The sequence below is a fragment of the Myripristis murdjan genome, chromosome 11 (assembly GCF_902150065.1).
Source record: "Myripristis murdjan chromosome 11, fMyrMur1.1, whole genome shotgun sequence".
In the NCBI taxonomy this organism is placed as follows: Eukaryota; Metazoa; Chordata; class Actinopteri; order Holocentriformes; family Holocentridae; genus Myripristis; species Myripristis murdjan.
This window is the reverse complement of record NC_043990.1, coordinates 520,582-532,709: the sequence shown is the minus strand read 5'-3', so window position 1 is coordinate 532,709 and position 12,128 is coordinate 520,582. Positions and strand designations below refer to the sequence as shown.

Sequence of the window (12,128 nt, the reverse complement as noted above, 5' to 3'; positions counted from 1 at the left end):
TATACATATATCTGTATCTGTATATATACAGATACAGATACAGTATATATACAGAGTATATATACAGTATATTGATACAGCATTGACAGAGTATTGACAGTTTGTTGACTCAGTGTTTCAGTCCTCAGCTGCTCACTCGCTCTTTCTCTTCCTCTTCTATTGTTTAGTCATTTTTTTCAGTCTTCCTCTCAATTAGGAAACTGCTATTTTAGTCAGAGGGTAAGTCTCTCTCTCCCTCTCTCTCTCTCTCACACACACACACACACACACACACACACATAAAGCTTGAAAAAGCTTTATCAGCGTGTTGGAGACGTTTCCCTCAGTGAAACAGTGAGGACATCGTCAGCAGACAGACTCTGAGCTGAGCTCCGTCCCGGTCCCTGACAGAGGAGCAGCGTGTGAACAGGCGAGGCAGGCAACTGCTTGGGGCCCCGAGCCGACAGGGGGCCCCCGAGACTCGGGGCCCGAGGGCTGTTTTTACTGAAATACACTGGTTGGAAGGGCCCCCTGGGAATTTTTACTTAGGGCCCCAACAGAAACGCCTCTGCCTGCTGTTCTCGTCCCAGAGCGAGCAGCTGCCACATCACTCCTCCTCCCTTTCCTCCATTCATTCCACTACGATATGAACATGAACTTTCAGAGCCTTCACACTTTCTTCACTCCAGTTTTCCATCAGCCCAATAAAGTCCTCCACATGAGTTTTCCTGAAAGCAGCAGCACTGTTGGCTTTTCAGGAGCGGTGGTGCGTTCACGGACCATCTGACAACAAAGTTTACAATCATTTTCCACTGAAGTCCCCGCACTTGAAACTTCAACTTCCAAAGAGTTTCATTTTTTCTCTGTTTTCACACACACACACACACACACACACACACACACACACACTCAGACATCTTCCCGTCAGTTTAAAACACATTTTTGGGGGGATTGTCTCGCATGTGGATGTTGATTGGACGGTTTGTTGCCGTGGTAACACTCAACACTCTCCCCGTTGCCTCCATGAGAACATAAACAGTGATTGGTGAAAGGTCAGACGTGTCATCAGGGGGCGCTGCCGTGTCTGCAGGGGGACACAAGCAAAAACAGGACAGCGTCTTGTTGCCGTGGTGACGACAGAATCCATCGCCACGCATCTTCGCCGCCCCCCTTCCCCCCTCCCCCGGGGGCTCGACTGCGTCACGAGCTGCACGTTCTGTCGAGACGCAGCTGTGCAGGGTGTCGAGCGACACAGCATAAATCCAGCTCTACACGGTGTGTGTGTGTGTGTGTGTGTGTGTTTTGTGACCCGACCTGGATCTACACACAGACAAATGCACACACACACATAGACAGGAAGAAAAACAGTGAAATCCACCTTTTCTAGGATTTCACAAACAGAACAAATGTTTCTCATGTCTGAACGCTGCTTTTAATAATCAGATTTACCATAATCCATTGTTGTTGTTGTTGTTGTTGTTGTTGTTGTTGTTGTTTGGCGTTATCAGCTGATTATCTCCGTCATTTCCCTGAATGTAACACAGAAAGTATGAATGTGAGACCAGCTTCACCAGTAAACCAACAGAGCTGAGGCCTGAACCTGTCACTGCTTTCCAGAGGTCAGAGGTCAGATCAGATATCAGACCAGATCAAAGATCAGATCAGATCACAGATCAGATCAGATCAGATCAGATCAGATCACAGATCAGATCAGATCAGATCACAGATCAGATCAGATCAGATCACAGATCAGATCAGATCAGATCAGAGATCAGATCACATCACAGATCAGATCAGATCAGATCAGATCAGATCAGATCACAGATCAGATCAGATCACAGATCAGATCACATCACAGATCAGATCAGATATCAGATCAGATCACATCACAGATCAGATCAGAGATCAGATCACATCAGTGTGGTGAAGACGGGGCCTGCCTTCCCCACTTAACTGTTACAACTGCCTACATTTTCTTCAGTTATACATTGTATTCATTTATTTCTGGTTAACATATAAATTCATAAATATTTTCATCCATATTCACCCTTGTTTCTTCTGTTGCAGTATATTCACCTTTAATTTGCTTCAGAACAGGTGGTTTGGTCCAATAAGAGGCCAGGCTCAGGTATGAGATGGGCTGGGGCACAATGCTCTGAAAGACAGCAGCTCTGTTTGCTTCAGGTTAAGCATGTAATGTAAGTTTGATGATTTTCCTTTTTCAGATCAGATCACAGATCAGATCACAGATCAGATCAGTTCTATATGATGTTCCATATATCAGATCAAATCAAAGATGTTCTATATATGACAGATGTTCGATATATCGGATCGTCTCTGGTGTTGCACCTAAAACAAGACGACTTGCTGGTTTTTACATAGGAGCAAAAACAGTTTTTGACCTCTGACCTCTGACCTCTGACCTGGTCTGAGCTGTCAGCTGTTTGTTGTTGTTGTTTACTTGGTTTTGTTGTTTGGGTTAGATTTTAAAAATAAATAAATAAATAAAGTTGCAGTAATAAAGTTCTTAAACTGAACTCAGAGAGTGAGTTAGTGTAAATACAGACTGAGGAACACTTTCTCCACACACACACACACACACACACACACACACACACACACACACACACACACACACACACACACACAGTGTATAACAACATAGAGTTTCCTCCAGTAGTTTCCTGCCTGGTAGATCAGAAAGATTCACTGTCACTTAACCATGACCCACTGCACTGTGTGTGTGTGTGTGTGTGTGTGTGTGTGTGTGTGTGTGTGTGTGTGTGTGTGTGTGTGTGTGTGTGTGTGAGGGGCGGTATCTGACTGGTGGTCTCACACACTTTTAACAGGATACACCCGGTTGATCAGGAAGTCACTTAGCAGCCACACACACACACACACACACACACACACAGAGACACACACAAGTTCTCTCCCTCTCTCTGTACCTCTTCCTGGAAATTGCAAGAGTCACCACCCACCTAGACACACACACACACACACACACACACACACACACACACACACACACACACACACACACACACTCCCACTCTTTTGCACTTTTAGTCCTCATGTCCTCCCACACAAGACCCTGCTGCAAAACACACACACACACACACACACACACACACACACACACAGTGATGCATACTTCTGCACTTCCTCCTGTTATGATAAAAAATAACAATTCATCATCAGTGTTTCATAATAATTTTTTAACCCTTTTGAAAACCATGAGCTTTTAATTTGAAAGGTATTATTTCAATTTTTTTTTCTTGTAATTTTCTGGAAATTGTAATTTGTGATAATTTTATTGTAATTTACTAATACATTAATTCAAAATGTAAAATTATTACAATTATAAATAAACTTTTCTTCTGTCGTTTTGTACTGATTAGACGATCATTTTATTTCTATTTTTTTTTTCATCATGGTTATTTTTATGGTCATTTTCTTGTCATTTAAATGTGTGTGTGTGTGTGTGTGTGTGTGTGTGTGATCTGATGCTGGATCAGGTTTCGGGTGCGTGGCAGGCTGATGTACGGGTCCCTGCAGGGGCCACATCACCTCAGATGGGCTCTGAAGGTTCCTAAAGCTCTGATCTGTGTCACTTCCTGTTCACAACCATTTTTTATGTGGCAGAGAAAACTCCTCAGTCTGAACAACACTGACCCCTGCTGGCCTGAAACAGTGCTGCTGTGTGTGTGTGTGTATGTGTGTGTGTGTGTGTCACATCCTGCTATGTGACTCTGTGCTTCCAGGCTGACGAGGCTCATTTCTCATCTGCAATTCAGAAGCCAAATACAGCCGAACACTGCAAAAGTCAATGTGTGTGTGTGTGTGTGTGTGTGTGTGTGTGCGTGTGCGTGTGTGTGTGTGTGTGTGGCGCTGTGAGGCCGGTCCGGTCCAGTGACTCTGCTGCCGCCTGCTTCACTCAGGAGGAAAAAACTGTCACCATGGAGAAAAATGATTCCTGCGGCCCAAACAAGGCCAGAGAGGAGCGCTGGCACAAAGCTGCTCCCTCCACTTTGCTTCTGCGTTCAGGCCTCAACCTGTCCTGCAACGTCACGTCACGTCACGTCACGTCACGTTTCAGTGGATCTTCATGTGAGCGCTCCATTTCCCTGCTGCGAGTCCCTGCTGCAGACGGTGCAGAGGTGGAGTTTCTCTGATGCATCGTCACAGAGTTTCCTTCACGCGACGCACCACACGCTCCTCTCTCTGGCTGCTGTCGCTGGTGGCGAGCTCCGGCAGGGGGAGGCAGTCCATGTGTCTCTGCAGCCTCTGGTTTCTCCCTGATGTGGATCTTCTTGTGGCGCTCCAGGCTCTCCTTCCTGTTGAAGTCGGTGTGACAGCAGCAGCAGTGGTATGGTTTCTCCCCCATGTGGATTTCCATTTCCTTAACGGACATGCACTTCTTCCTGCAGACGGCACGTTCTGCCGGCCTCCCAGTGAGGCCACAGGTGAGCGCTCAAACTCTTGGTGGAGTCCAGGCGTTCCCTGCATGAGTTCCCCACGGGCTCCTCAGAGGCTCTCCGGGCTCCTCAGAGGCTCTCCGGGCTCCTCAGAGGCTCTCCGGGTCCTTGTGGTGCGTCTCTGCGTGTCTTACCACAAACCTGACTACGAAAATAATTCCCACCCACTTTAGAGCGACAGAAGTGGCAGGGCTGTGGCAGCGCTCGCTCTGCCTGACACAGGAGCTGCGCCCCCTGGAGGTCAGCACATCAAGAGCCGTGTCTCAGGCCTGCAGCTGATCCCCTCAGCAGATCCAACAGGAACAAGGAGATCCTGCTGATCTGAGCCCAGAATCAGCAGATTGTTTTCTTCTGAATCGGCCCAAGTCACAGCAACGTCTCTTCAGAGTCCAGATGCTGAGGAGGAGGTTGGGGTTCTGGACTCAGACCAGCAGGATTTCCTTCTGACTGGATCCCACAGGAGGAGGACAAACTGGTTTCACTGTTTTTTTCTCATAAATTTGTGACTTTATAATCTCAGAGTTTTTTTCTTCTAAATTTACCTCTGTGTTCTTGGAAAGTCTAGTTTATTCTCAGAAATGCCCTCCCTCCCCGGGCACGGTGTATTTTTCTCTCCCTGCAGTAACCCAGCCCTGGGACCGTCGTACGGCTGGTTTTAGTTTGTGCACATGGTTTATGTATGGGATCTCTTATTGAAATCATCTTTGCTTTTCCTGTGGTAAACCACCGAGCGTTGTGAAAGGCATCTGATCATTCTGGTCATTTTTTGCTTTCCTAAGCGCTTTTCCATGTCTTTTTTTTTTTTTTTTTTTTTTCAAATCTGATTAATTTTACAGTTTTATAAGAAACAACTCTCTTCCAAGGGAGAGTGTTAAGATATTTAACAGTTTACTTTGAGATGCTGCTGGTGTCTCTTTCCTCTCAGGTATTAAACAGTTTGTTTTTTTGTTTGTTTGTTTGTTTGATTTCTGTTCATCATCACAAAACAATCAGAAGCTGAAGTCTTTAGTTTTACTGCAGTGAAAACTGTTAGGAAACAATAAAAGAATACAGAGCAACTGACATTCAGACCTGAGAGCGCTGATCTGACAGAAATAACATTAAAAAAGAAGAACAGGCAGAAAACTGTAAAAACATGGAGCGACATGTGACCAAAACACCCAGCGTCTTATTTTCACCTGTAGACAGAAATCTGAGAACCAAAACATCCTGCATGATCTGCAGACCCTCAACACTTGAAATCCAATCTGTTGTCACGTTTTCATCTCTGGTTACATAAATCACCAAACATAACGTGTGAATTCATTTTAAATGCTTTTCGTTGTCCCGTTTGAACCAAGCATCGCTTTTTACAGGCCGACACATCGTCTACGCAAGACGTGCAAACGCAAGGAATGTGCTTTACATGAAGCTCTGTCACAGAAAAAAAAAAAAAAAAAAACCTAATTCTGCCGGATTGTCTTCAATCTCCAGTTTCCATACAAGCTAAAAGAAGTTACACCTCCCTCTTCTTCTTCTTCTTTGCTGGTACTTGCTCTTTACCAGGACTTTTTTTAATTGGCTGTCGTGCGCAAAACACACATCATTGCAGAAGATTATAATCAAAGCTGCGTTACAAATTTTCAGCAGAATGTTCTGTTGCAGAACGTGAGGAACACCCCGGCGGCGTCCTCTGCGTTTGCATGTCTTGCGTTGAGTTTGTAACGGACCTGACGGAGCGGCTGCGGCTCTGATCCGTAGGGATGCACCGATTCAGTGGATGAACATCAGCGTTGGAAACACACACAGCGCGTCATCTTTACCGCAGCAAAGAAAACGATGGCAGCGCGCTGGAAGCCGCCTCGCCCTCTTCCCGTTTTTAGATTTCATACACACACAGCTCTAAACAGCTGGAGCTGACGGTGCAGATGAGAACGGGTAAAACGCCCGGCGGAGTGATACATCAGGTCAAATAGAGCCTCTGGTCTTCTCAGTTTACTTCCCTCTGTGTGTGTGTGTGTGTGTGTGTGTGTGTGTGTGTGTGTGTGTGTGTGGATGTACAAACTTTACAACTCTGAAAACTGTGAAGATGTGTATTTCAGATCCACATGATACCAGCTTTATTTTTTCACTTTGACAGAGCCAGGCTAACGACCCCCGTAGACTTCAAGTCTTTATGCTAAGCTAACAGGAAATGCTACTCATAGGAACTGAACTACTGGACGTCCAGAGGTGGAAATGGTGTCCAATATCTGGACTCAGTCTGGGGACATCAGGAAAAGGCAATTTTTCCCAAAACGGTGCCCTTTAAACATCGACATCAGACCAGAATGTCACAGTCGGTGCATCCCTACTGACTGGCTCTCAATACAATTATGGAAGGAAACAAACTCATGTTCATACAAGCAGCAGCCTTGAGAGGTGACCAGGAGGTCACAGCTGAATGTTACCAGCATTCAAAGACGTTTCATCGCTCTGTCTTGGTCTCTGGGAACCATAAACTCTACAGCTGGATGAAGTCTTGATGTAAACTGTCGTGCCTCCTCATCGGCTCCTTCCCCAGCCGGACGCCGAGGTGCACCTTCATGTGAACGTCCCTGGACCTTTTCTCCTGGTAGCTTTTCCCACAGATCCTGCAGCTGTACGGCTTCTCGCCTGTGTGAGTCAGCAGGTGCTTTTTCAGGTCATTTTTTGTGACAAAGGCCTTCCAGCAGAGGTGGCAGCTGTACGGTTTGTCTTTCTTGTGGAACCGGACGTGGGTCTCCAGGTATCCCTTGGTGCTGAAGCTCTTGCTGCAGAGGCCACAGCTGAACGGTTTCTCCCCCGTGTGGGTCATCATGTGGGCATTCAGCCCGCCGACCTGCCTGAAGGCTTTGCCGCACACCCGGCACTGGAAGGGTTTCTCGCCCGTGTGGATCCTCTTGTGAACCTCCAGGACGTGGATGGATGCCAAACTTTTGCCGCAGGTCTCACAGGAGACACGGTTGGCCGGTTTGTCACCTGTGTGGTTCCTGATGTGCGTCGTCAGAGCACCGTTGTCAATGAAGGTCTTGCCGCAGAACTCGCAGATGTACGGCCTTTCCCCTGTGTGGATCTTCTTGTGTCTCCTCAGGGCGCCCGGCCGCGGGAAGCGCTTGCCACAGACGCCGCAGTTGTAGGGTTTGACTCCTGTGTGGCTTCTCATGTGAGTCTCTATGTTCTGGTACGTTTTCCCGCAGACGTGACAAATTTTGCCGGTTTCCCTGTGAGACTGGAGATGGTCTATCATTGTTTCTGAAGGTTGCAAATGTTCTCCACACACGCCGCAGAGGGACTCCGGGCCTGAGGAATGGGTTTCGGCGTGCTTCCTCAGACTGCCCTTGCTCTGAAAAGATTCTCCACAGACTTTACAGCAGTGAGACGCGGGCTGAGCTGATCTCTTGGCATTTTCTCCGGCGACAGGACCTTTCTCTGCCTCTGATCTTGACAATGTCTGCGAATCGATCGGAGGTCTGCCGTCCTCATCCTGGCCAACTTCACCCTCGCCGCCTTGAATCTCCCACGAGTGACTCTTGATGTGCGTTTTCAAGGCGCTGCTTTCGATGAAGGCCTTCCCACAGTATTGGCAGACGTACGGCCGCTCTCCTGTGTGGATCTTCTTGTGTCTCCTCAGCGCTCCGGGTCGAGGGAAGCGCTTGGCACAGATGCCGCAGCTGTACGGTTTCACTCCCGTGTGGCTTCTCATGTGCGTCTCCATGTTCTGGAAACTTTTGCCGCAGATGCCACATGTTCCCCCGGTCTCCCTGTGAGACTGGAGGTGAGTTATCAGGCTCTCCGCCGACTCCAACTGTTCCCCACAGACGCCGCAAATGCAGTTTGACTCCCTGGAGTGAGTCTCGGCGTGCTTCCTCAAGAAGCCTCGGCTGTGGAAAGAATCTCCGCACACTTTGCAGCTGTGAGAGTTCGGCTGGGCTGATTTCAAGCCAGAGCTTTGCCTTTTCTCTCTTTTTGATTTCAGTGTCGTCGCCTCTGACTGAGCGTCCTCGCTCTCCTTCCAATCTTCGTCATCACTCGCATCCTCATCCTCACCTTCGCCTTCCTCTTCGTGAGTCTTCAGGTGCACCTGGAACAGGTCGTTTTCCGTGAACGTTTCCCCGCAAAACTGGCAAACGTGTGGCTTCACCCTAGTGTGGATTTTCTTGTGTCTCCTTAAGGCACCCGGTCTGGGGAAACTTTTAGCACAGACGCTGCAGCTGTAGGGTTTAACGCCCGTGTGACTTCTCATGTGCGTTTCCATATTCTGAAAACTTTTCCCGCAGATCTCACATGTTCCGCTAGTAGCAAAGGTTTCCCTATGAGATTTCAGATGATCGCTCAAAACCTCTGCAGACTCAAAACGTTCTCCACAAACCCCGCAGAGACAGTCTGGGTTATCTGTGTGGGTTCCTGCATGCTTCACCAGGTTACTCTTGTGGCAGAAAGCCTTTCCACACAGGCTGCAGTGGTGAAAGGCTGGCAGCTCTGACGACTTGCGCCGCTTCCTGGTGGCGGCGCCTGCAGAGCCCCGGCCGTCCTCCGTCCCGTTCGACTCTGCAGCTTCTTTGCTGAGGGGCGAGCCTTTGAGGTGTTCGCTCCCCTTCCAGTTTTCGTCGCCGTCGTCGTCGTCGCTCTCAGCTGCAGAGCCGGCGGAGGAGAAGCTGTCATTGGTTGGCTCTCTGGTGGGGTGGGCAGGGTCAGCGTGCGATTGCAGACTTTGTTTTCCATCAGAGCAGCTCGTCCCGCAAGCAGCTGATTGGATGGCATCTGGAAGGAAAAAAACTGAATTAGAAGAAAGATATTTTGCTCACATAGGCTTATATAATTGTATAAAAATAATTAAAACTTTTTATATCTAGAGATTCCATGCAGCGCTGCAGTTCAAACAGCGCTTTCCACCAGAAACAGTGTAAGAGAAGGTACAAGTACCACGTAGGGATGAAAGAACTTGATCAACATCAGTTAAAAGGTGAATGTTTAAGTTTCTCCTTAAACTTTAAATGTGTCAGTCGAAGGCTCCACCCCCAACCAAACCCAGCATTAATCACACCAAGTGAGTCAGCACGTCCCAACCTGCAGGATCTCAGTTACTGTCAATTCATTTAAAATCAATCGACCAATTTATTCAACCAAGTGCAGCCTACGACAACAACAGATGATTTTTTTTCTTACGTGGATGGATAGCAGTTCATCACAACCTTAATGAAAACACACCACAGGCTGCAGACCTGTTCCCTCTCTTTAGGGGAAAAGTCTTTTTGCAGGATTTTTCAAAGAGATATTCGCTGACGTCTACACGTTAGCTGTTGCTCACGGAGGCTCACCTGCTCAACTGAGTGTTCGGACCAAACGTGAAGCCAGCACACCTGTCAGCTTGAAACTGACAGGTGTGCAACACAGTCAAAAACAAAAACAAGAAAAACACATCCAATACACTTGAACTTTCACATCAAATAATAAAATCACATCTACCAGTAAATCGGTAAAGTAAAATAACAAACAAACAAAAGAAAGAATCACAATACGGAGTGAGTGATTTTCTCCCACTGCTGCTCAGGTCAGGTATCACCATGGTAACAGCAGCCCCTTTCTACTTGACTGACATGGTGTAGTTTTCCTCTGACACTGACAGTCACTTCAAACATGCATAGTTACAGTTGCTTAGCAACGGCCGCGGGGCGCCGATGTGGCGCCAACATGGCCGCCGCGGAGCCCCGCGGTCAGAGACACGGACCTGTCCGGCGCAGCTGCACCCGCGGGTTCAGCAGGGCGTCCAGCAGGCGGCGCTGCCGCTCCAGCTCCCGCCGGTAGCCCGCCGCCTCGCGCTCGAACAGCCCGACGATCCGCTCCGCCGCCGCCGCGAGCCGCTCCGTGACGAACAGCCGCACGAGGTGCACCTTGGACCGGCCGCTCGTGCGCTTCTCCAGCACCGCGGAGATGTCGTCACCGGCCAGAGCCAGCAGCTCCGACACCGAGACCCGCAGCTCCGGGACCCGCAGCTCCGAGACCCGCAGCTCCGACACCGAGACCCGCAGCGCCGGGGGCTCACGCGCCTTCTGTGCGGTGGTCGACATGACGGCGGAGCTCTTTGTCCCACCGGGCAACCGGAAACAAAACAACACCGCACGCTTCCGGATCAACGAATCTGCGGCGGAGAGCGGTCCCGTCTGGACGGTAACCCTAGATTTGTAAAACTCTCGCAAATTTGGGGTTGGAACTCTCGCGAGCGTAGGTGTGGTTGGGGTAGTGTGGTAAAGGAGTCAGGCGCCCCTGTGCTGAATCAAATGCGCATGTGTGAGAGTCTCGCAAATCCAGGGTTACCATACAGTCACAACTCGCTGGGCCTCCCCCTGCTGGCTGGCGGCTGCACTGCACCTGCGGGCCGCACGGGGGAGTGACGCTTCACAGGTTCAGGACACACTTGAGATTAAACACAGGAGAGCAGGGATCCTCCAGGCGACACTTTCATGCAGAAAACACAAAACAAAAAACTTCATCGTGTATAAATTAGTGTATTAGTATATAATATGTTATCTAGTGTTAATGGTTACTTATTTTTTTATTTGTTGGGTATGCTGGTGTTTAATTCTATCCTTTATACTTTATATATTCTATAGATTTACATTTAGGTTTTACATATATATGCACACATTTATTTTATTTCTCTGTATATATACATATATGAAACCGATTCCCTAGTCTCTGGATACTTAGCTGATTTATATATTATATAAAATGTTTTCCGTAAAGCTGAACCAAGTCTGACAGGCTCGGCCTGCTCAGGGCATCAGGGACTGACACATGGAAATTACATTTTACATTATACATGATGAGTATACATCTTTTTTTATATATACTGATACTGATGTATATATGCATACTCTATACTTTTTATTACTCTCAGGGTGTGAAGTTTTTTTGTTTGTTTTTTCTTACCTTCTTTATTGATCCACTTTATTCATTTTGTTTGTTATTTTTCTAAAGATATGTATTTCTGCCTTCCAGTGTTGAGAGGGACACTTTGTTCCTGTTCAGCGTCTGGACAAGAAGCTGCTGGAACACAAGAATTTACCAATTTGGGATCAATAAAATAGATAAAAATAGATCTGTCTAATTTCAGAAGCTAACAGGCTTCATGTTTTCTCTGTTTCATTTTCCTGCACTCGTCCCAGAACGCAGTGAACTGACCTCAGGCCAGCAGCGTCCTTGGGACAGACGCTGACAGAGGTCCAATGGTGAAGGTTTTATTGGTTGAAATTTTGATTTCCAGCCACTAGTGCAGGATGATGTCACTGTTTAAGATGCTCTGTTTGACAGGAAGTAGAGGTCATGTGATGCCATTTCATGGGGACATTCAAAATCCTCTCTCATCCACCTCATCCCTTCAAAATAAAACTGTTTTGCGCCTAAACTGATGTCAAAACTTTAAAAACTAGTCTCAAATGAAGAAAGATTCAATTTAAACCTCAGGGTAGTTTAATCTGATTGGAACAAATCTCAGATTAAATTAATCTGTGTTGGTGTGTGTGTAGAGAATCAGGTCGAGGAAACTGACATTTTATTATGAAAAGTGTAAACTGTTCACATTCAAAATCTGGGGCTCGACTCAGACCCCCTGATCCGCACTCCAATGTGGTGCTGTCAATCCGGGACGGTGCTGTGCTGTGATTGGCTGGG

The 12,128-nt window shown here is 47.5% G+C and overlaps 1 protein-coding gene across 1 annotated transcript; it reads right to left on the bottom strand.

Annotated features, from left to right (window-relative positions):
• Positions 1–5,246: 5,246 nt before the first annotated feature.
• LOC115368249 (oocyte zinc finger protein XlCOF6-like) lies at positions 5,247–10,623 on the bottom strand. The gene is made up of 2 exons (XM_030064291.1): positions 10,186–10,623; positions 5,247–9,218 (listed from the first exon to the last, which is right to left on the bottom strand). Exons 1-2 carry the CDS (start codon positions 10,523–10,525, stop codon positions 6,940–6,942), a joined length of 2,619 nt encoding a protein of 872 aa, XP_029920151.1. The 5' UTR covers positions 10,526–10,623; the 3' UTR covers positions 5,247–6,939.
• Between the last annotated feature and the right edge of the window lie 1,505 nt (positions 10,624–12,128).

Coding starts and splice junctions, on each gene's coding strand:
- LOC115368249 (XM_030064291.1), bottom strand. CDS start 10,525: ATGTCGACCACCGCACAGAAGGCGCGTGAGCCCCCGGCGCTGCGGGTC. Junction 9,219..10,185: donor GGTGCAGCTGCGCCGGACAG/GTCCGTGTCTCT, acceptor TTTTCCTTCCAG/ATGCCATCCAATCAGCTGCT.